The sequence below is a fragment of the Thunnus maccoyii genome, chromosome 20 (assembly GCF_910596095.1).
Source record: "Thunnus maccoyii chromosome 20, fThuMac1.1, whole genome shotgun sequence".
In the NCBI taxonomy this organism is placed as follows: domain Eukaryota; kingdom Metazoa; phylum Chordata; class Actinopteri; order Scombriformes; family Scombridae; genus Thunnus; species Thunnus maccoyii.
In genome coordinates this window covers 9,378,108-9,402,838 of record NC_056552.1, presented here as the reverse complement: position 1 = coordinate 9,402,838, position 24,731 = coordinate 9,378,108, and the positions used below count along the sequence as shown (strand labels likewise).

The following is a 24,731-nucleotide window of genomic DNA, read 5'->3' as shown; positions in this document are numbered from 1 at the left end:
ACACTCTCCTGGAGCCAGGCCTGGGAGGGGAGCTCACCGGCGAGCATCTGGTGGCCGGACCTTGACCCATGGGACCCAGTCGGGCACAGCCCAAAGAGTCGCCCCCCTTTTGGGCCCACCACCTGCAGGGATAGAGACTGGGGTTGGGTGCGTTGCCAAACGGGCAGCAGGCTGGGGCAGGAACCTGGACATGCTGGTCCCAGCCATTGTAAACTAGGTCCAGCTCCTTCCCTGGTGGGGATGGAGCCGGAGCTAGTGCAGGAGGTGGAGTGGTACTGACTGGATATAGTTTGGCACACCTCTACACACAGCACCCACTCTGGAACCAAACTCCTGGAGAGGGGCTGAACTCTCCTCTTTTCTGGAGTTGCCCAGGGTGAGAGGCAGCAGGCGCAAGTGTGGGGATATTCACGAGTCCCCGGCTGAGTGCAGCAGTGTTGGAGTTCTTCCGCCAGAACGAGAAAGTCACTTCTTCGTGACTACATGTTGCTGGGAGGAAGACTCTGACTGTTGTTTACGCATATGCAACGAACAGCAGTTCAGAGTATCCAGCCTTCTTGGAGTCTCTGGGTGGGGCCCTGGATGGGGCGCAGCCCCGCAAATCCAAAGTTCTGCTGGGGAACTTCAACACTCACGTGGACAATGACGGAGAAACCTGGAGGGAGTTGACTGGGAGGAACAGCCTGCCTAATCTGAACCTGAGTGGTGTGTTGTTACTGGACTCCTGTGTTAGCCATGAATTGGCCATAACAAACACCATATTCGAGCATAAGGTTGTTCATAAGTGTGTCTGGTACCAGAACACCTCAGGGCAAAGATTGATAATCGATTTTGTACTTGCGTCATCAGATCTCCGGCCGTATGTCTTGGACATTCAGGTAAAGAGAGGAGCAGAGCTTTCACCACCTGGTGGTGAGTTGGATCAGGTGGCAGGGAAAGCAGCTGGACAGACCTGGGAGACCCAAACGAGTAGGGTGGACTGGGAATGTCTGGCAGGCGCCCCTGTCCATGAGGTCCTCAACTCTCACCTTCGGAGGAATTCCTCCTACATCCCGGAGGAGGTTGAGGACATGGAATCCGAGTGGGCCATGTCCAGGACCTCAGTTGTGGAGACAGCTGCTCAGAGTTGTAACTGGAAGGTCATCGGTGCCTGTCGGGGTGGCAACCCGAGAACCCACTGGTGTCCACCAGCAGTGAAGGAGGCCGTCAAGCTGCAGAAGAAGGCCTTTCGGGTCTGGTAGACCCAGGGGTCTCCTGAAGCAGCAGATGGGTACTGAAGCTCAGGTGGTTGCTGAAGCAAAAACCTGGGTGTGGGGGGAGTTCGGGGAGGCCATGGAGAAGCACTTTTGGTGGATTGGGCACCTTGATAGGATGCCTCCTGGACGCCTCCCTCTGGAAGTTTTCCGGACATGTCCAACTGTTATGAGACTCTGGAGCAGACCCAGAACTTACTGGAGGGATTATGTATCTCTCCTGGCCTGGGAATGCTTTGGGATCCCCGAGGAGGAGCTGCAGGGCGTTGCCGGGGAGAAGGATGTCTGGGTTACCTTACTCAGTCTAATGCCACCACGACCCGGTCCCAGATAAGCAACAGAAAATGGATGGATGGACCTATCAAGTATAACTGCAGACCTGATGACTTATCAGAAAGTGTGAAAGGTTCAATCTTTCTTTGGAGTTAGCCTCAGACTTAGGGGTGCAGTTACACTTTAATGGCTCATAATCATTTATGTTTTGGAGTGGTCAGCCTGACTTATCTCTAGACATCCCGATGGTCTACTGACAAAAAATGCTTTATATTTGTTGTCATGGTGGTAATGCTAACACTCAATCATTAAAAAAGGGTTAAATGTTTCCCACACATGAATTTATAGTAAATTATTTGTTCTCACAAGATCCAGATCATGTGCACACAAGATAATAACCTGTTCATAAAAGATAATAACTTGTTCCAACAAGATAATAACTTGTGCGAACAAGATAAAACAGTATCACCTTTTGGGACTTTGGTGGCTCCGTACTAATCTTCTTCATCAAAACTCTTTACGTATTATGTAATTACAGCAGCAGTCTTTGTGCACTGGATTGTGAGTAACTTTTTTGACACAAAATGCATTCAATGACCATTTAAGTCCATTGTTTACATACAAACAAAAATGAATTCTAAGTTCAAACCATGACATAAAAAGACCAACCACAGCTAATTCCCATTTTAACTGAAGTCGCACTTAGCAAATTTTGCTTCATTTCATACTGCCTATATTCTGTAAAAAAGAAAATACATAATATATTTGGTATTACTGGAAGTGCTTGATTGTTCTTTGGTGTATTTTAGAAATACTCCATGCAAAAACGCCAAAATAATTTCATATTTCAAAAGTCCACAATTGCAGCATTTCCGGTGTATTTCTCACTGTAATGTCACACTTTCAGTCTTGTTTTGTAATCGCATGTTGAACAACTGAACAACAACAACAAAATGAACAACAACAACAACAAAAAAAACATAATAGACAATAGTGATACATATTATAATGGTAGGCTACCTATTGTTTAAGTTTTTTAGGTTATTGTGTTATGAGTAACAAAGTCTTGTTGGAAGACAAATATTCAAAAAAAAAAAAACTTCTGACAAATATTCAAAAAAAAAAAAACTTCTGGTAGGATGAGTTGATGCTGAGACATGAATGAAGTGTTTTGGTTGCATTAGTGCACTTTGGAAGTGATATTAACTGCTGTATTGAGCTGTGTGGTAAGAAAGAGGACTGTGTTGAAGTGTTGAAAAAGGGAACTTAGTGTTGAGAAACACGTATAACCAACTGGAACCAATATACTAGTTTTTACTGTAATATGTGCTCCAAAGACAGGTGAAAAAAGGAGTTGATTAATTTTCTTATATTTAAAGAAAGTCAAGGGGGAAAAATGTCTCACTGTGAAACTAGTTATAGGCCTAATCAGATAAGAGCAGGAAATAATGACAATAATTACCCATAAAAAGCAATGCAAACTTTATTTTTTACAGATTTAAACTCCAAGCATTTAACATACATTCTTCCAATATAAGTGAGTTCATGTTAGGGGCAAAGTAAGTGAGCCACTTTTGTTATTCTAAATTCTTCAGACCTTCTCTTTCACGCAACTGCATTCACTTAACCAAAAGATAAACAGAGACCGGGGAAATTAAAGAAAACAGGAGTCAAGAGAGTTTCACAAACCAAGACAAGGAAGAACAGAAAACTGGAGATGTAAGTCTGATCCTCGAAGTCTGAACACACAAAGCACCATTAGCGAAAAAATTCTGTAATAAAAAATATGTAAACTGTAACCATTCAGGCTGTATCACGACTGTGTAAAACCAGCCTGGCTGACACATAACTCCTCTGGCCTTTTTGTCATTAAAAAAAAAATGTGTCCACAATTACTCCTCCATCAGGGCCCAGGCCTCTTCAGCTTTCATGAAGTACTTGCTAGCCAACCGGCCTTTCATGGCTGCCATGGCAGCTTCTGCTGCCTCTGTAAACAGTTCACCTGTAGAGACGGATGGTATGAGAGGTTAAGATGGAGACAGGGACAATATTTGCATCAAATGTTGCACACAGAGACAGTTTGGTTTCAGTTAAACATTCTGATGCTTGTAGCAACAGCTACTGGTGCAGGTCTACAGCAGTTGCTATGGCTGATTTATGGTGGGTCGCTCAACACTTTTGATAGGTGTCATTCAACAGAAGTCGTGCGACGCTTATCAAAAGTGTTGAGCGACCTACCATAAATCAACCTTTAAGTCCTCCATTTTGTCAGATTTTTGACTAAGCAGCTGTGGAAAATCCACTTTCCTGCCCAGTCCTAGATGGCGGGACTTAGCCTCAACCTAACAGACCACACCTGAACAGATCAGAGGCCTGGTTCAGGTCCTGCTCGGTCTCTTCCTTTTGTTTGCTGAACTGCTTGACTGTACCACAGATGCATACTTGAGTAAGTTATTAATATTTGATATATAGTTATTGCTGTTTCTTTGTTTAATGGTTCATTAGTTCTATTTGAATAAGATATATTAGAGTACCTTTTGTTAGCCAATTAATATTATTTGCCTTTTAGCGGTAAAATCATCTGTGACAGTTAACTATTTAAAGTGGAAATCCTTTGAAACGGACAATAAATTGATGAACGGCTCTCATCTCTGGTCTTCATACTTTAACTGATGTGCTAATTCAGAAGCTCTTTAAATAACCCAGCAATCACAAAGTCAGGTTTCTACACAAATATTAACAGGCGTCTTTTATCTACACCACAAATTCCCCATGTTAGATCGTTATCTGAATGTAGTCTTTCATTACAGCTACGTTGTGATTGGTAATTTGTGATTTAGTAGGATTTTTTTCTATGGTCAGCTTACTGCTAACTAAGCTAGCCACTTTACTAGCTATCTTGAGCCAATGTTTTGCTGATGCAACATTCTGTTTGGCTAACTTTGGGGTATGTTGCTCTTCTTGCTTTTGCTCTTTGCTCTTGTGGACTCTGTGGATGTTTACTGGAGTAATTATATGTTAATCTTTACTGTTGACATTTAGTTTCTTTCTGGCACAAACACTTACTAATTTGAAAGCTAATTTGTCTAGTCTACTCTTGTGAATCCAGCTTCTTTTTTGCGGTACCGACTCATTTTTTAGGGATGTACCATAAACAGCACTTCAGGTCTGAGTGTTGTTTATGGTATCTTTCTCATTTCTAGTCACCATCAAAGAATTTGTTTAATACTGTTTTTACAGTTTCAGAATTGCTTCCAGTAAAAACCTCAAATGCGTCAATCTTTACTGGAAGTGTGTTTAGTTTGTTGCTGTGCACGCATAATGAGGGCAAAACACTTACTGCCAACAAATCCCTTGAAAAGACCAAAAACAACAATGAATTAATCAACAAGTATTGCCTGTGTATCCAAAGCCTAATACGTCATATTCCTCTGTACCATAGAGCTCCATTTAACTGTTGTATAGGAGACATGTTCCTTAATATTCCTGAATACACACTGTAGTTTATTTTAACTCAATCTCACACACACAGTATGTGTATTTTCAGCAGCTGTACTAATCTATTATCAATCTGCAGCTGAAAATAATCCCCAGCAAATGCACCATTTGCTCTTGTTTATAAAAGTTAGCTGAAACTACAGTGCCCAATTATTTTAAGAAATTGCCTGGGATTTTTTTCAGACAAGTTTGTAGCTGTACTCAGCTTGGATTCACTGCAGTTACGATGACCTTTTAAACCCTCCTTCATCATGTTTTCACTTGTCTGCAGTTGATCCATGTTTTCAGTATTTTCCATTAATTATCCCTTTGCCAATAAACCACTGGATGCACTTTATTCAGTGGAGATTTGAAGATATGACTTGACAAAATAGCACAATGTGGAAATAGTGTATTTAGCCATGTTGTGGAGAAAGAGAAACTACGAGTGTTTGGAAAGATACTGAACATGCGAATCAGTGAACAGTGGATCATGCTGCAGAAAAGGTTTCAAAAGATGTTCAGTTGCTTTTTTTTGCTTTGACTCAGGTTTGACACAGGAAGCCATTGTAATTGCTACAGCCACGGCTGTCCATAAGAGAGCAAACTACAAACTTCTAAACTTTTCAGAGCCCCATTTCAAGCCTACATGTGGTGAGTGTGCACAGTAAGATCTGTTGTATCAACATAGAGAGTCAAACCTGCTTTCTGTGGGTCTGGAGTGAGGTTGAAGCCTCCTTCTTGGTACATCTCCGCCTCTCTGGCCAGCAGCTGGTAGCGAGGCTCGTCCTGGGTCCCATCAAACTCTCCCCCCTCATCATAGTCTGTCATGTTCAACACACTGTCATACCAGTGTATCGCTTCTTCCCAGTCCTGCTTCCTGTATGATTGAAAGAGAAAAAAAACAAGATACTCAAATATCTGTCAAATAAAACAAACTAAAAATCAATGACTTTAGTAGCATCAAAACTAGCAGAGTCGAGACTCCAGAAATCCCTCTAGGGGGCAGTATTGTCCTGACTACTAAAACTGGATACCTGTGTTGTTTTGGACATAGACGACAAACATTCAAATGTGAGCAAAACTTTTAAAATTGAAAACCTGACTCTCACTGACCTGCCAGCTGGCAGATTTAATCCAGAATCAAAGGCTTTGGCCACTGTGGTCATAGAAGATCTGTCACCAGCTTCAGCAGCCTGCAGCAGATACTTGAAACCTTTCATCCTGCTTCCTGCATTATCCTGCCAACAACATACAAATGTTAGAATTCAAAGGTGCATACACAGCCAAGTCAAAAATAAAAGAGGGGGGAAAAATAAAGCGTGTGGTACCTCCACCTCCATGTCTGGCAGGATGTGATGAGGCAGCTGCAGATAGCATTGTCCCAAGGCTACGATGGCTTCCAGCTCTCCACACTGGGCGGCTCTCTCCAGGTGCAACATGGCTGAGTCCTGATCCCACTGTTCATTCCTCTCACAGAAACGGCCCGCTTCATGGTACCGCACCATCGCCAGATGGACCTGGGCAAGAACAAATGACATCCAGAATATGTTCAACACATGAAACTAACCATGAAAACAAGCTCAGAGCAGAGATGAGCGTATTCAAAACTTCACATGACATTTTAGATTCTCAGCAGCCAATCACCTTGATCTCTTAGGGCAGCGACACAAATAATGATAGTTGAGTTGATGATATTTATGATTTGGGTGTCATTGGTGATCTGACCAAGTTGTGTTTGGTGGCGTCCTGATGAATTGCTGCCTGTCGTTCTTGTCAGCATTTGGGAAAATTGGGGCTGTTGTCATCACATGGTGGAAGAAATGACCATTTAAAGGTGCAGTGTGTAGAATTTAGTGGCATCTAGCAGAACAGACTTGGCAGAAATGGAATATAATATTCGTAGGTATGTTTTAACCTGTGTATGATCACCTGAACATAAGAATTGTTGTTTTTGTTACCTTAGAATGAACCTTTTATATCTACAGAGAGAGTGGGTCCTTTTCTCGCAGCCCGCCATGTTCCTACAGTACTACTGGCTCTAGAGAGGGCCTTTCATGTTTTTTGTAAGTTTCGCAGCCACCGTAGGTTCTCCTACAAACTTGGAAGGGGATGCTTAGGGGAGGGGTATTCAGTTGGTTGCAGTCTGCAACTTCACCACTAGATGCCACTAAATTCTACACAATGGACCTTTAAAAACTGTTGAAAAAAAGGCAAGCAAACAGTATAAGAGTGTGGTTTGCCATGAGTAGTGATTAATTGATAGTCCAGTTTTTAAGGTATCAGTGTAGAGCCACAATTCAGCTGAAGTTCAGCTCACTTTTTATGAAGTTCACTCATCTTCAACTCTTCCTGTAAAGTTTACACTTTAAAGTTCCATGTTGCCCTTTCATCTTTGCCTTTTCCATGCAGCATAAATTACAGTACTGGCTTATACAGTATGGTATGGATCTTACCCACTAGGCTACTAGGATGCCTAAAGGTAGAGGACAGGTTTTAAACACTTCTCCAGAAACAAGGAAGTCATGGCACAAAAACAACTTTTCCTTTTTAAATTTCAGTTTTTGTGTGAATGAAACAAACAAGAGTTTGTTACCTTTGGACAGAACCAGACTGTCTGTTCCCCCTGTTATCAATCATGCTAAACTAAGCTGACCTCTCCTGGCTGTAGCTTCATATTTAATATTTAACAGACAGATATGAGAGTGGCAAGAAAGTGAATAAGCACATTTCCCAATATGGAGAACTATTCCATATGTGTTCCTTTTTGACTGGTAAGACTACAAAAATCAGTATGTAGTCAACATGTGTGTGTGGTGTATTCATATATATCATCTTTATTGACATAATATCAACCAATCAGATGTTTGCAGGCGTCGTGTTCTCTTACCTTTCCGAGGACTGACTGGCCGATCTTCTTCTGCATCAGAGCGTTGAGTCGCTCCACCTCAGTGGCCACACAGGAAGGTCGGTGGATGTGAGCGCGAGATGAATGGTAGAAGCTCCACTTCTCTTCTGACAGCTGGATAGTAATAGACAGTAAAGATACAAGGAGGATAAAAACAAAAAGGGGAAAAAAATGTTATATCTGTTCTTTACCGAGTTCATCAGAAAGCCAGATTTTATGACAATAAATCAAGTGCAAGTAAAAAATAAAAAACTCATACTCTGCAGACACACTCAGGGGTGTACCCATCCAGAAAAGTAAATTTGAACTGATAAATGCCACATATGAGCCTTGAGCTCATCGCTGGAGGAGTACATCCCTGCTGGCTTGTCAGTCAATCAGTGCCAAATCATGTAAAACATGGGAATATAAGCACACACACACAAGGTCATTATGGCAAGAATCATGAGCAAGATGGCGGAGTTGGTGAAACAGAGAGGTAGATGGTGTGTTCAGGTTCCAAATTTCACTTTTAATTTAGCATTTTCAGATTATTTTCATTCACTCAGCTGAACGGAAGAGCAGTGAGGAAATGGAAACAGTGACATCTCAGTGTAATTAAACTACTCAGATCTTAACTTGAGAATCATGCTTGGTCTCATTTTGTCTCAATCGTGATATTTCAGCAAAGACAAGACTGCACATGGAGGCCTGCCATGCAAAATAATCACCCATTCGTGGTCAGGAGTGACAGAATATACATTTTCGGAGACTCTTGGAGGAATTACCATCTTCCTCTAATAAGGGAACACAAAGAGTAGCAGGAGCTGAATTAGAGGAAAGGCGGGGAACCACTTTCATTGGTATGTAAGTAATGAGGGGAAGGACAAAGTGAGGAAAGACAAGAATGAGAAGACAAAGTTTGATTATCTGATTAAAGCGAGGATGATTATGATTAAGGTGAGGATGAGGTTTGTTATCTCTACTGTTTGTTTACCCGTCTGACACTGTCCTCATCCGACTCGGAATAATGTCTTTGGTAGCGGTGATGGGCCTACGTGACGATACAACATGCATTATGAAACCTACTGTCAGGAAATCATAACAGTCAAACTTAATGTGGAGAAGAAGAATGTGTAGCTAAGATATGCTAACAAATTTGCTTAAAAGTACACAATACTCAGCCAAACAATATAGTTCTACATGTAAATGACATTTTGAAAGGTAATTTGGAAACAAAGAATTCAAATGAGTCAATAAGATGTATAAATTATTGTTAACCATGTTGGTAAATGTCAGAAACAAACATAAATACCTTTTCTTGGCCACTGTTTCTTTAAGGTTAACTGAGGAAGGGGTGTATGAGTTATTTAGGTCAATATTTAAGGCCTCCCTCTATCCATTTCTGACTGCTAGAAAATCAATCCTGCAAATCAATCCTGGAAATTGTCTGACTGACTGAAATTAAATCAGTGGGAGGTCAAATGGAAATCTTTACCCCATCCACGTGGTCATTCGGGTCCCCTTCACTCCTCCTCTCGCTGGGGTAGCCGCTGTCTCCGCCACTATCCGGTTCCTACAGACAGAAACCCAGAGATCAGTGTAGTGATTTATGAGTTACGTGGCGAGATTGCAGTACTGCAGTGATACTTGGCTTCGGCAGTCACCTTCGATTTCAGTAAGACTTTCATTTCGACTTTAACTTGAATTTTATCCGATTGGTTATCAATATGATGTACATAAAGACACAGAGCACACAGTGAAAACAATTGACATCTAACATCATCTAGTATGTGCAGTAAAGCCAAATATAATGTAAGAAGAACAGTTTCAGCATGGATTACGTTAATGAAGTGTGACCAAGTGTATATAATGTACAGTTATAGTGTTCTCTGGAAATTCTTGTTCTGTGTAACTTGCAGTGATTCTGTATTTGCAGATTTGTATTTGTTTTCCTCGTTTTATCACCATGTTTTGTCTATTTGCTTGTGTCTTCTTTAGTTGCAGTGTGTTGAGCTCTCAGTGCCACCATCTTTCACCTCACCTTGTGGTCACCTGTGTTGTTATTGTTGAGTCTATCATTTTCGTACGATCCAGTAAAAGATAAGCCTGTAAAATGTAGATAAAACATTTACAACTGGCAGTTCCCCCCCATGTGGATACTATGCTTTACTGCATCAAATACACAGTTCATGTAGTAATGCGTTCATGCACGTACCGACAGGGGACTTGCCAATAGATCCATGTGCAGCTAGCGGGGAGCAGGGGAAGATGAGAGGTGAGCAGGGGATCGAGTCCACGTCGCTCATGCTTTCGTCTGCAGATGAAGTCTCAGACAGGCGGGATAACAGTGGAGGCGCCCGGCTTCCGGACATGGTGCGAACGCGAGGAGAACCGCATTGCTCCTCGCAACCCCTCAGCACTGTCTGAGCTGACTTCTAAAACAAAACAAGATGAAAACCGTATTCAGGAAGTCGATAAGCATAACAAGCAGAATATAGTGAGAAAACTGAACTGGAGACTGAGCGCAGTAGGAAAGGTTTTTGTTTCTGCAGATATTTAATACAATTCTACAATTTATCAAATGTTAAACTCATAATTCAGCACATTATGTTTTTTATTTTCTATGCCAATTTTGGTTGGAGAGTATTTAATTGAAATAAATCATTTTTATTTTAAGCATTAATCACTTGTTGCAGCACATCTGCAGCAAGTATTTAGTTTGAAACTCAGGCGCCTGATACTGTATCAGTAGCTTATGTGACACTAACAAAAACAACGAGATTTTATGAGGATGACGTGTGACTGCAGTGTTCTGCTATAGTCATCGTTCTGTTTCAGCAACAGCTGAATGCAAAATCAAGTTTTTGAGACAGTTTGGCTAATCGTAATATCGTAAAAATACCAAAACACACTGGAGGAAGGCTTTATGTATTTCACACTCCTTCTTCTCTCTACTGTTTTAGGCAACACACTGTTGTTTTCTGTACAAAAAACAATTCTTCTCACAGGAAAATTTGCGCTCATAAGCTCCCACAGCGGGGAACAACAGTCACATTCATGCCTTAATATGGAAACTGTGAACAGTCCTAATTTCTGGGGACATTTTTTCACCCTTCTTAATGCCAATGAGTAATATTATTTATTTTTAAGTGTATTTCTACACTGACCTGCTGCTGATTTCTGGCCCTGGTTGACACTTATACTATTATGGTAATATTTTAAAATTACAAGTAGTTTGTTGGTGCCGTCCAGCTGGGATTTCTCTGCAGGGGACAGGTCAAAAGGCGTCAGACCCATACTCTTGCAGATCTTGTTACACAGGTGAGAGTGGAAGAACAGCGCCATGCCTCGCACACCTGGAACGCAGGTATGAGCAGGAAAATTTACTTTAGCATCTGTCTTATTGCAAATGTGGAAGCTTCTCTGAATCACTTCTAACCTAAAAAAAATCACACAGCAGTTTATCAATCTGTCTAATAACTGATGATAAATTGTCAGAGAGAGAGAGAGATGTACCCAGATTTCCATCTCCGAAGTCAGTGCCCTTGTCTGTGTGGATCTGAGGGTCGGTGTAGAGGTCTCCGACCCCCTGGATGTCCACCACAATCAGTTGGTGGCCCGACCGTTCAAAGGTGAAGTGACTGAAGGCCTGACGGACAGAAAGGGAATGATTGATGAAGATTATGAAGTAATTATCAGCTGAACACGTGTTAATAGCAAAAAGTAACGACACCCACCTGTGGAGTGAGTCTGAGGTTGTCGTCCCTCACGAAGCCAGAGTTGGAGTTGTATTTGATGTACTTGCCCTCGATGTAATGTTCCAGGTGGAAGAGAGGTTTACCTGGCCGGTTCATCATCTCCACCACACACATCTGCATGATGTCAACCTGAGGAGTTAAACACATCGTGGATTTGATCAGACACTTTCTCCGATTCATACATTTTTAAAGCAGAAATGCCAAATATTTGCTGGTTGCAGCTTCTCAAATTTGAGGATTTGAAGCGTTTCTGTGTCACACATGACGGTAAACTGATTATCTTTGGATTTTGGTCTGTTGATCAGACAAAATGAGACATTTGAAGACATCAGCATGGGGCACAAGAAATTATAACAGGCATCGTTTCACTATTTTCTGACATTTTTACAGACAAAATGATTAATGGAGAACATAATCAGCAGATTAATCGCAAATGAAAATAATGATTAGTTGCAGTCCTAAGTGATGCAAACATAACATAACATCAACAGTTATGTGCCAACAATGAAACAAATGAGGAAATATTATCTAATGATCAAAATGATCATATTTTATATAGTACATGCAGTACAATGTGCTTATATTGCATAAAAAACACACAATGTTATTATATCCACCAAAACATTATGCTGTCAGCCATGTTTGTTTATTTATCTGTAGTTTGGGATACTGGCACTGATTTAAATGACATTTGATGAGTTAGACCAGAGGAACAAGATTAGAGGATTTGCTTCTGGTGAAGTACCAGGGTTTATGTAACGGACTTCATAATAATGCAAGACAAGGCATTTTTAAACATTTTCACTATTTTTCACTACTGCATTCACTTGAAACACAAATCTGACACATGTATCCTGTGATTGATGCAGATCTCCAGATGCAAATTTTAAAAAATTAGAAATAAAACACTGTCATTACCATCACATTATTAAATTAAAAAGGATTACAGGATTATGCGATGCTGAGCTCTCTGAGTGCTTTCAAGGGATTATGATGACTGATTTTGTCCATATTGTCCTCAGTAATTAATGTTATCATCTTTCTCTCTTCTATATTCTGTCATCTATTGAGTTCATTTCAGAGCTGAACATCTCTCTTCTACCTGTTTAGGAGGCCTGTGGCGGTTATACTCCTCTCCCCACAGTTTGGCCTCCATCTGCAGCCTGACGTCTTCCAGGTAAACACTTCTGTCCACCGTCTCCATGTAACGCTTGGCCACATAGTTAGACGCCAACTTCCAGTTGCTGCTGTGTGAGAAATTAGACAACTTCTTCCTGGCGGGAAAAGGAAACGAGAGTCAGATATAACAGCAGTGAGCAGAATCTGGATTATATTTATGACCCTCTCACAGCAGAAAACTTTATTAAAATACATAATTAAAGATGTTTTTTTGATCATAGCATCAACTGGAGCAGATCTCAAATGTGCCCAGAGTGACCCTGGCTCACAGAGCAACTCAGCTCTAAACCCAGATGTCCAACAGGAAAAACACCACGTTTCAGATGTACTTTCTTTTTTTAGGATCTAACTTGTTTAGGCTTGTAGGGACTGAGGGAGTTATTTTCATGCTCTGGGTTTTGTCTTTTTGTGGGATACTGCAAACAACAAGCAGCTAAAGTGGTGGTGGTGGTGGTGGAGGGGGGGGTGATTGGGGACGGGTGCCTCTCTTTTACATTTCCCACTGACTGAGGGATTAAACCTTAACAATTAGACTATTATTCCTGTTCTCTTTCATTCTGCGATGTCATGCAAAAGCCAAAACACTGTCGAGCAGCATTAACACCGTCTGCTTAAATTCTGTTTCACCAAACAGTGAAGATCTATGGTGGGGGGAAACAACGCTTCCATGAGATAAAAATAAAGTCCCAGTGCCGTCATGGAAGACTTTACAGAGCTGGTTTGCTGTGATTCTCTCACAACCATCTTTGGCTCTGAGAGTAGTGGAAACGTCAGCGAATATTCTTCTGGGTTGGAGCAAGAAATGTAAGGAATGTGGACCTGCACCACTCATAGGCTACAGCCCAGAAGAGCCACACTGTTCTGCGTTGTTTACACAAGGACCATGATAGCCTTCGGTACTAGAACACGAGGGCAATAACCGCTGGATGAGAACAGATGAATATAGAGAAATAGTTCCACTTACGTTCTGAAGCACTCCCTCATGGCTCCTTTCCCAAACGGCTGTGAGAAACCAGGCAGGGAAATTAAATTAGTCAGGAGATAAGAAACTGAAGGGCTCTCTTAAATATTGGCAAACAATCCTTCTCTAGAGAGCGGTGTTACCTGGGCGGCCATCTTGATGTGGATCTGGTCTTGAGCCCATTCTCCTGTGATGGCGTTATACCTGTGAAGAGGAATTAAGTCAAAAAAAGATGAACACTTACATTGTTTATTATGTAATATTGAGTGTTCTCAAAATCCTCATCCAATCTAATGACAGTGTTTGCTTTTTGTGTTCTGAAACGGCAGATTGAAACGATTAATTAGTTGGTCAACACCAATTTTTTATAATCAATTGACCTTTTAAGTAATTTATCAAACAAAAATGTCAAATATTTGCTGGTTTCAGCTTCTTAAATGTAAGGTTTTGCTGCTCTTTTGTAAATTTAACATCTTTTGGACTGTTGGCCAAACAGAGAAGCTATTTGAAAACGTCACCATTGGCTCTGGGACGTTGTAATGGCCATTTTTAACTATTTTTCCACATTTTATAGACTAAACATTTAATCCATGAATTGAAAAAATAAACACACAGATGAATCAATAATGAAAATAATACTTAGTTGCAGCTCCAGTTCTTTCTTATTATCATTATTATTTAAAGGATATGGCGTTCTGATTGTCAACAACCAACAATGAATTGATGTTATTTATTTGTGTGTTTATCCAAAGCCTGATATATCGTATTCCCCTGTGTCTTCTGTTGTTGTCCAAAAACTATTAAAAACCCGTCAATGAGCCACACCGCTGCACTGGGTGACTTGTTCCTTCACGCCAAAGATAACGGTTATCGTAGTTTGTTTAGATACGGCTCCAAAGACTAATTATAGCAACAACATTTTAAGTCTCGGGGGAGTAGTTGTGTACGGAGTGGCGTCTGCCTTACACAGAACTACTCTCCTGGGACTGAAAATGTTATCTCTGTTGTGTTTTTAATAGTCATTGGACAACAACGGAAGTCTACGGCACAGAGGAATAGGCTTTGGATAGATCAGTTCATTGTTGGTTTGGCTCTGCACATGAAATTTGCTGACAGTAAGGAAAATTTAGCCTTATCCTTTAATTCAGTCTTATGGTGTAACTCAGTTCCTTCTTTTGAGCAGAGGAGGCTGTGCGAATGTCACATATGTGGGTCGTTTTTTTTTTAGGTCACAGAGCAAATCCTGTGACCTTCCTCTGCTATCAGAACTTGTTTTTGTTTTCACACCTGTTACATTACAAATCACTCACACTAGACAATTCTGACCTCGCTGCCTTATCAAAGGTACCTACTGTCACAAAGTCAATAAACGCAGCACAAAGCACATCAAGATAAAAGTCTCAAGAGTCTAATTCTGTTATTAAAGGGGAACATAAACTTTCCAGCCTCTATCGCATCAGCTAAGTTACTCTTTGGCCTCTGTGAGGGAGTTCGTCTGTCAAACAGCCCATTATGAATTCTTATCATGGAGACACACATAGAGCGGCTGGTTTCCTCTACACCGCAAAACAACGAGGAGAGAGCGTTTTCATGTGTGTATAGTACTCTTCCCACTTACTTAGATTTCGATTTAGGGATAGTTTAGTGTGAAGAGCGGGTTTTAGGAGCGAGTTTAGAGAATTCATGAAGTCAGTGAAGTATCGCATCCAATCAATATGGTGATAAATGTTTGTGAATGAGCTGTATGTCTGGGTCAGTGTGTCTGTTTGGCTTGGCAGATGTGTGTGTGTGTGTGTGTGTCCTGAGTTAATGAGTACAACATGTACCGTAGGTGCAGCTGCAAGTCTTCACAGTTGAAACCTGAGCGCCATTGAACTAGAAAACTCTAGTACGTGAAGCTTTCTTTCTTCGCTCACGTATCCACACAAGAGCAGCGCGCTATTCCAAAATCTAGTGTTCACTCTTCACTGCCAACAATCCATTTCCCAGCCTGGGAACACGGTGTACCGTGACTCTCATTCCATTAAGTTCATACTACAGGGGGCATAAGAGAAGGGGAGGAGGAGTGAGGTTACATGTGGGTAAAATTAGCACACGAAAAGAGAACACCAGGGCAAATCCCAGCTCCTGACAATCCCTCCTCTCTCTGTAATAGAGTTCAAGCCCTGTATGTTATGTAACAGGCCCAACACACACACACTAAAACACACACACACTAAAACACACACACACAGGCAGAGGAATTTTTTTTTTCCTGCTTTTTGCCCACGCCCATTCAGTTATGTGGCTGCCTTGATATAACGCTGTCGATGCCTGAGAACTGTGTGAGAGATGTGTATGTTTATGTTGCCGTTCTGTTGGCTGCAATATCTTGCTGCACTCACTGTACTCCACCCACTGTATGAGATAAAAATAAAAAAGAACTGGATGGGACAAAAGGATGTTAGTGCTTCATGAGCCCAGTGAAGAAGCAGCAATATTTGTTAAGACTAAGGCTGCAACTAACAATTATTCTCATTACTGATTAAACCTTTGATGTTTTTCCTGATTCGTCGATTAGTTGTTTGGTGCATAAAATGTCAGAAAATGATGAAAAATGTCGATCACTGTTTCCCAAAGCCCAAGAAGACGTCCACAAATGTCTTGTTTTGTCTTGACCAATAGTTCAAAACTCAAAGATATTCTGTTTACTGTCATAGAAGACTAAAGAAACCAGAAAATATTCACATTTAAGCAGCTGGAATCAGAGAATTTGGACATTTTTCTTTAAAAAAAATGACTAAAAGCGATTAATGGAATAGTTGGCAACTAACTGATTAACAGACTAATCGTTGCAGCTCTAGTTAAGATAAGCACCACTGACCAAAATATGAGCCAAGTGTGAAACATGCTGCCATAACAGTTCAAGAAAAACTCCCTGTTCACTACCCGCCCAGCTCCAAACTAATACAAGGAAGCTCGAGTGTTGTGGACACATATAGTATGGTAATCTCCGGGCGGGGAAAACATGTACTAGTCACCACCTGCACCGCTTAAAGCAAGCTAAACTTTCTCACGCAGTAATGAGTGTAACATGATGTGAGTCTGTGTATGCTTCCGTTTACATGGCTGGTAGTTATTTTAGTAAAATTTAAAAGCTGATAAGGCGGGGGAGGGCGCAAGGTTTTGTCAGTGTTTGACTTCTGAGCTTGAGCATATGACTTTTTCCTGGAGGCAGTGCGCACCAGTGCAGACCTGGTATGAACTTGTAAACAGATCAACAGCAGAGAATCATTTGCTTATTTATTGCCAGCACTGGACCAAAGCAGCAAAACCCCCGCAAAATGACTTGTTTCACTCTCAGAATTTGATCCATTCGGTCTGATAACATTTGGAAAGTCTAGAAAAGCCGCATGATTAAATTATTTTATCCTCGTTCAAGTTAGCAGAGAGTTAACCGGAAGTTAGCCGCTCGGCTGGTGAAGTCTCTACTGCACATGCTCGGCCCATAGAGCATGTTTATATTCATCTGGCCAGTGCGGGAATGTCACCACAGACAGCAGATTTAAAAACTCTGTATATTGTGAAATACAGAGAGATTTACCTGGTGGTGATGAGCTTTTTCAGCATCGTGTGATCTTGTTTGGCTTGAATATAACGGACATTCATTGATATGTAAAAGCCCCACACTAATGCTTTAAGTCTCTCTCTGGACCTACATTCATGCAAACATGCAAAAAGATTGTTTTGGTACTTTGGTATCACTCTTTGGGATATTATTTCAACGTCTGAAGGCTGTGTGGTCACATTGTCCCACCCATAAAACAAACAATGAGTACTGTTGACTCACATCCACGCTGAGTTGTTCATACCTGTAGCGTATACAGGGTTCAGTCTCTATTTCCTCCAGGTGGAACTCTGCCCAGGGGTCGGGCATGGCTTTGGCCTTTCGGATCGCATGTTTCCATGTCTCCTGTCACGACGAAGAAACACATCTTATTAGCTCACAGTGATTGTTTTAATGCTATTAGAAAGAAGAGTCAGCTTCCCAAACAGATTAGCTAGAACACACAGAAGAAAGAGGGGAAGCCAATCAATGCAAAAAAAAAGAGAGAAATTTAATTTGCACAATAAAAGGCTGAGTCTTTTTGTGCTCTTTCTGCACAACACGTGCACTTTCTCTCTCTAATTGCCTGTATTGTGCTTTCTAATAGAATTTCACATGTCTGCATTGAACAGCTTCCCCTCCTTTTTGGAAGTGTTTGCTTTTAATCAGCTTACAGCTAAATAAACTGCCTATGATACAGTTAATCTACAGACAAAACTCAGGGACACATTCAATGTGAAATAGAGGCTGTAATCTTTAGTTTATAACTGTTGTGACAACATGCAAATCAAGAAGCAAGAAAGCTGGATGAGGAAGGAAGAAACACAAATAACTTTGAAACACAAACAAACCGGGAGGAAAGCACACGATCATTAGAGAATAAATAAAAGGTGGGGTAGATGAAAACAACAGAATAATGAAGGAGTCAGGAATTAAAAGAGGGAATTTAAGGTAAACAGGTCAACTTTAATAAGTAGACCTCACTATAAATGTATTGAAAAGGTGTCAAGCGTTTTGAATTCCAATGTGATCACCATGGGATGTTTTGTCATCATCTGCAGTTGCGCAATGTTCAAAAAATAACTTTCTTACTAGGAACCATGAATCAAAGTGTCAGTAGCGATGTATGTGAACCTGACCGAGTAACCCAACCCCGACCCAACCTATACCACACAGCAGCACGTCTCTCTCGTCCACCGCTAGTCACCGTCCAGCAGGCATTCTGGACATGTTTATATTTAGAGGGAAGGATTTACATGAAGAGCAGTAGTGAGGGTCGTGTTTTTAACTGATAGAGTGTCACATCTTGTTTGTGAAGAGGAGCAAACGACACATTTCTCTTTCGTTTCAGACCTCGCTCACCTGCAGGATTCGTGAGACTTCTCTAACGCTGTCAAAACATTGCAGCCCAGTGACAGGGATCAAATGGTAAAGCTGGTATGGTACTGAAACACACAGCCATGCTAAAAATACACTTTTTTTTTTTTAACCACAATTTCTTTCTGGGATTTTTTTGTCACATCCTGAAACAACTTTCGGTTGCATTCTACTTGAAAAGGTCACATTACTCTCAGAAATGAATGAACCTTTTTAAAGATTTGGCAAAACTATCTGACCTATATGGACACGTTGCCAACGCCTGTATCAGATCTGATATAAAACTGTCCGTGTGTGAATAAGTCAGCATTGTTTATACTGTCTCTTCTTAGTTTATGTTGTATTTATTTATAATTAATTACATTTTTCTTTCTTTTGAATTTTAATTGACTGCTACCTACGTCTTTCGAGTAAGCTTCTTTCTCAGGTTGTATGTGGGTGGGACAGCAGGGGGATTTGGAGCCATGTTTGTGTGTGTTTGTGTTTGTGTATGTATTCTGTATGTCTTGTTAGATCTAAAATTTGAAGATAAAAGATATATATAAAAAAGCTTGAAGTGGCAGCATCTGTGATAAAAAATCAGCTCTCTGAAACTAATTTCTCAGGATGAAAAACACTGAAGGATTTGCACATTTCATCCACAAAAACATCACATTTTTCAGTGTAGTTTTGTCAAACATCAATATAAAGTTTCTAGTGTTTATTAGTGCAGATTAATAAACTCCTGATTAAGGGATTATACTCTAGAGGAAAGGAAGATGCATTGATTAGAATACTTAAAAAATCAGTCATTAAAAAAAAAAAATCATGGGAAATGAGAAAAAAAGTGTAAAACATGTTGGTATGAAAGTAAAAACATTTCAACAACAAGACATTTCAAAAACAGTGAAGAAAAGGACAGTAAATTACAGAGTGGAGCAGGGAAGAAGGGAGGTGTAGATGGTCACTGGTGAAGAGGGAAAGAAGGAAGATATAATTTAATCTGTAACATACCCGTGCGCTCTCAGACAAAACCCTGTACGACCGAGGTTCTGCCACTTTTTCTGTTTCTGTTTCATTCTATGCAGAAGGGTAAAAGAAAACGGACGGCTTTTCGTCAGCAAACAGATTATGCAACATTAATTCAGATAACATTAATTGCCTGTAAATAAAAACACTACACATAAAACTAAAAAGGTCATTCATCCTGACAGTTGGCCGGTACACAGTGGCAGCAACACAGTCTGATAAGGAGCAATCTGCCCTGAATTGACTGCTGGTTTGTACTGTAGAAGAAGTGACTCTGAGCACTGAGAGACGTGTTTACATACAGCGTCATCACATGACATGAAAACCACACTCTGGTACTTCCTGTTCTTTAGAGAGTACAGTTGAAAGGTGACTGATCAGCTTTCCGCTTCAATAAAACAGATACACATATCACACATACTGGTACGTGTGTGTGAGTGTGAACATATCAGCTCTCCTTATAAGGAAGCAAACTGCAGAACTGAGTGTTTATGATTATGCAGTGTCAAAACAGAACATCAACAAAGAAAATAAGTGTTTAACGATGTAATTTAACCCTCCTGACACATTAGCAGATGCTTTTCACTTCCCTGTCACGCCTAGTAAGATTGTGCACCTTGCATCTCCCTGTGGCCGGAGGGCGACGGCTCACCTTGTACGCAAAGTTGCTCTTAGGAAGAGAGCTCGACAGCTGACGGCTGTAAACCAGATTCTTCATGTAGTGACAGATTTCTTTGGCGGAGTCATCTAGGATGGAGCAGATGAAGTTGTCGTCGTCGTCGTCGTCATCACTGGCGTTGGCGTCGCTGAGGGAGGATGTCCTCTTGCCGGGGACGCTACGTTGGACGGGGGGTCTCTGGGCGCTGCCCTCCTCCTCCATGGCGAACATCAGGTCGTCCTCCATGATGGCTGCTGTTGTGCTGACGAGAGAGGAGACAGGAGTGTGAGTGGACTGAGAAAGCAAAGTCACATAAGCGTGTCTTAAAACAACAGACAGGTGTCCAAATGGTCAATATGAACAGGAGGAATGATTACAGCAAGGAAAACCTGTTTGGATGTTCATTTGGTCACCTGACAGTAGCAGCTGCCTTGTATCGTGGCTGATAACTGCAGCTCATGCCATCTGTAAGCTATCTGTGTTATCTTAGAAGTGGCTGCAGCATGACATCTCCATCATATGCATAAATTCAATCAAAATATACACTCACTGTATGTGGCAATGAATGGTGACAATCAGCATACAAAAGCAATTTAGCTCATTGCATCTATTTTGCACAGCAGCTGTCTGTCTTTGCTAGAGGTTATTATGCTTGCAGATTTTAAAAGTGACAGCTGGCTGGCAGAGAGGAATGCAAACAAAAGCTCAATACATTAAGTTCCTGCGCTCCTGTTGGTACAACGTGCTCCCACAGAAACCATGCAGAGGCAGCCATGGATGTAGTACATTATGTTACAGCATGCTGCAGCAGAGTTTACCCCAAAAAACGAGTCTTATGTGTTGGATGCACATATTAAATAAACAACCAACCTTACACCCGGGGGCACAGACACACCTTTAATGACTTTATCTTGACAGACTGTGACGGTTTCACTTAAGTCACCTCGGTCTTCTTCCGTCTCACAGTTTCAGTTTTGAAGTTAAACAAGTAGAAAATGCAGCAGCTGCAGTTTCAACTGTCTCCTCCCAGACCAGACTGGGTCGGTCCTGGTTCTCCAACCTGCCCTGAAGGTCCGGGGACGTGCCTGGCAACTGTAGCGGGATGTGGTTACCGTCCACCACGGCGACGTGAGCGCTCCGCACGTACAACACTGACAGCTCTGACGTCAGCCACGCCCCTGCATCCTGCTGCCTTCGAGGCTGTCGGAAATATCAAATGCACATAAACAGACGAAGAACTTTCAGCTTAGAAATGTAAAAATACCTCCAAGGATGTATCTAAAGTTTAAGGGACAAACTATAAATAAATAAATAAGGATGAGTCTGACTGATAATCCCATTACTTTATTCTTCATAATATTTTACCCTGCGTAATTATAATATAAACAGTGGTGGAAAGTAAGTCAAGTACTGTACTCAAGTACAAATTTAAGGTACTTTACTTGAGTATTTCCATTTTATACTGCTTTATACTTCCATTCCACTATATTTCAGAGGGAAATATTGTACTCTCTATTCCACTACATTTATTTGACAGCTTTAGTTACTTTTCAGATGAAGATTTGACACAATGGGTAACATAACAAGCTTTTAAAATACAAAACATTGTTAAAGATGAAACCAGTGGTTTCCAATATTTTTGTCTTTTGATGTCTTACAAAAAGCAGTGTGTAGTTGGGGTCACATTTCAGATGTTTATGAGTTGTTAACAGCTCCACTAAATAGTGATTTTTCCCTCTAAACTTCTCACATGGTTTCATTTCAATAAATGTTCAAATGATTCAATATTTCACCAAAAAGATCGTCCAAAAACTGAAAACAGATTTGTGGATCAGATCTTTGTTTTTTCTTCTTTCTTCTCTCATTAATCATTTCACGACCCCTCAGATTTATCTGGTGACCCTTTGGAGGGGCCCAACCCCTAGGTTGGGAACCACTGGACTAAACTAGCTAACTGTATATAAAGTAGTTTAAAGTGTATTATCATCATTATTATCATTATGATTACTATTATTATTATTATTATTATTATTATTATTATTATATAAAAGAGATACACTCATATAATTTATAACATTAAAAATGTTCTTACATGCATTTGTTAGTGATAAAAAACAAATATAATGCACTATAATACACTAATAATAATTATAGTACAATATAATAATAATATAGTACAATAATAGATCTTTAAAAGAAGGCAGTCTGCAAAATAAGTACTTTTACTTTTGAGTACATTTTGCTGATAATACTTCTGTATTTTTACTTAAGTAACATTTTGAATTCAAGACTTTTACTTGTAATGGAGTATTTTTTGACTACAGTATTTCTACTTTTACTTTAGTGTTCATATGGGCACCTGACTTGTTTTAAGACAGACTTGAAAAATTGTGAACCTGTCCTTTAATAGGTGACAGAATGCAAACAATGGGCCTCATGCAAGAACATTTTCGTATTTTTATCCTAAAACTCTGACTTTTTTCTGTGATGTTTGCTCGTACGAATGGATCCAACAAACTCTCTTAACTGCCTGATGAGGTGACTGTCACCTGTTCATGAAGAGGTGCGCGTTTTGATTATTAACATAATTCACGCCTCTAAAATTACCATATAAGGATCCAAGTTCCTCTCCGTTTGTGGGCGAGTTTCATTCACAAAAAGTCCCCAAACAGTAAAAACACCAGCACAATTTCCTCCTGCTTTAAGAAACCAGAAGATAAACACAAAACAAATTTATGAGTGACAGAAGGAGACCGGAAACAATTAGAAAATATGTATCCAGCTAACATGTCATCAGAGCAGCTGATGAGGTCATGTCACAGAGATATTAGAGAAGAGCGTATAGGTCTACAGGTGATGTTACACCGTCAGCTGCAGCACAACATGATACTGGACGGAGAGCTGCAGAGACACACAGAGGCAGCTGTCACAGTGAGACAAGTTTCTAGCAACAGCACATGTAGGTTAGAAGTTGCTGCACCAAAATATGGCAATAAAAATCATAAAATCTAAAAAAACATTGTAAATAAATTGGCAGCCATGATGATGAATGGTAGATGGGCTGCATTAATATAGTTTGTTTTACTTACATATTATTTTTTGTTAATGTCGGTATCATATTTAAACTCCAAATTAATTAAGATTAGGGTATTATAACTGTAAGTCAAACAAGTGTGTTTTCCCCCTGTGAAGAACTGCTGCAGAGATCATCTGTTCATGACTCGTACGCAAGACCTGGACCACTCGTACATTTCATACTTAGGAGAAAACTTTACGAAAAAATTGATGAATACCACAAATGTTCTTAAATCACTCGTACGTGCATTTTGTTTGCAGTTTGTTCGTATGAATGAGGCTCACTCAGTTTAGCGAACGTACGTAACGTTAAGTGTTTGGTAGTAAACCAACATAACGGTTACGAACCGTTACTTACTTGAAGAACCAACGTCCCGATGTTGGTAACTGTTTTTAACAGTGTTTCAGTTAGCAACCGTTGCCATTCATCATGTAATTTATAGCTAACTTAGTTAACGTTCATCCCGCTAATCAGTTGAGTTCTGAATTCACATTATCTAACGTTAACTGTTATCAAAAACAACAGCCGGGCGCCGCACATGAACATATAGTGACGCAATGCCTTATGGGAAGGGCTAAAATGTCTGTAGCTAATGAAAAGCTAACCAACCGTCCAGTTTGTCACAAAAATAATACAATTAATTTTTGTTTACATTGGGTACTAGTCATATTAATACAGTTAGGTCTTACCAGTGCAGATGTATCGGTAGCGTGGCCGAGTGGTCTAAGGCGCTGGATTTAGGCTCCAGTCATTTCGATGGCGTGGGTTCGAATCCCACCGCTGCCAGGATACTTTTATTTACTTCATACTTAATAAGACATAAGCGCTAAATACATTTTTAGCATTCAGCTGCGAAATAAAAAGAATGATAAGATAAAAATAACACAAATAGGCGTTTCCCTCTTGTCAGCGTCTCCCTAGAAGTCACCATATAGCAGGTAGTGATACAGAAGCGCCACCTTGTGGCAGCATGGTTACTATATTTTTCAAAAGGACAGGTTCACAGTTTTCCAAGTCTGTCTTAAAACAATAATCAGGTGCCCAAATGAACATTAAAACAGTTTTTTTTTTTAGCTTTAATCATTCCTCTTGTTCATACTGACCATTAGAAGGTCTGTTCATAATGCACTTACAATATGGTGTGATAGGGGCTAAAATCCATTTTGAGCAAAGATGTGTTTTATCTGAAGATAATATGTGACTTCAGCCATCTGACTTAGTCAAATTAAGGGGAT

At 40.5% G+C, this 24,731-nt stretch overlaps 1 protein-coding gene and 1 non-coding gene across 9 annotated transcripts; one reads left to right on the top strand and one right to left on the bottom strand.

Moving 5' to 3' along the window:
* Positions 1–2,991: 2,991 nt before the first annotated feature.
* Positions 2,992–24,369, bottom strand: eef2k (eukaryotic elongation factor 2 kinase). 8 transcript variants are annotated; one of them, XM_042396967.1, is made up of 21 exons: positions 24,186–24,369; positions 23,028–23,119; positions 21,291–21,620; positions 20,415–20,682; positions 19,748–19,813; positions 17,643–17,743; positions 13,935–13,995; positions 13,795–13,832; positions 12,754–12,925; positions 11,631–11,780; positions 11,410–11,542; positions 11,122–11,249; positions 10,109–10,328; positions 9,935–9,999; positions 9,389–9,466; positions 8,622–8,687; positions 7,894–8,025; positions 6,335–6,523; positions 6,120–6,244; positions 5,705–5,883; positions 2,992–3,528 (listed from the first exon to the last, which is right to left on the bottom strand). In XM_042396967.1, exons 4-21 carry the CDS (start codon positions 20,664–20,666, stop codon positions 3,419–3,421), a joined length of 2,265 nt encoding a protein of 754 aa, XP_042252901.1. In that variant the 5' UTR covers positions 20,667–20,682; positions 21,291–21,620; positions 23,028–23,119; positions 24,186–24,369; the 3' UTR covers positions 2,992–3,418. The 8 variants fall into 8 exon arrangements, with proteins under 8 accessions (XP_042252901.1, XP_042252897.1, XP_042252902.1 ...); XM_042396963.1 differs by having other exon boundaries at positions 21,316–21,620; positions 24,186–24,368; XM_042396968.1 differs by lacking the exon at positions 8,622–8,687 and adding an exon at positions 8,888–8,944 and having other exon boundaries at positions 21,316–21,620; positions 24,186–24,364.
* Positions 24,201–24,282, top strand: trnal-uag. The gene has a single exon. It is a non-coding gene; the product is annotated as a tRNA-Leu (tRNA).
* Positions 24,370–24,731: the final 362 nt, after the last annotated feature.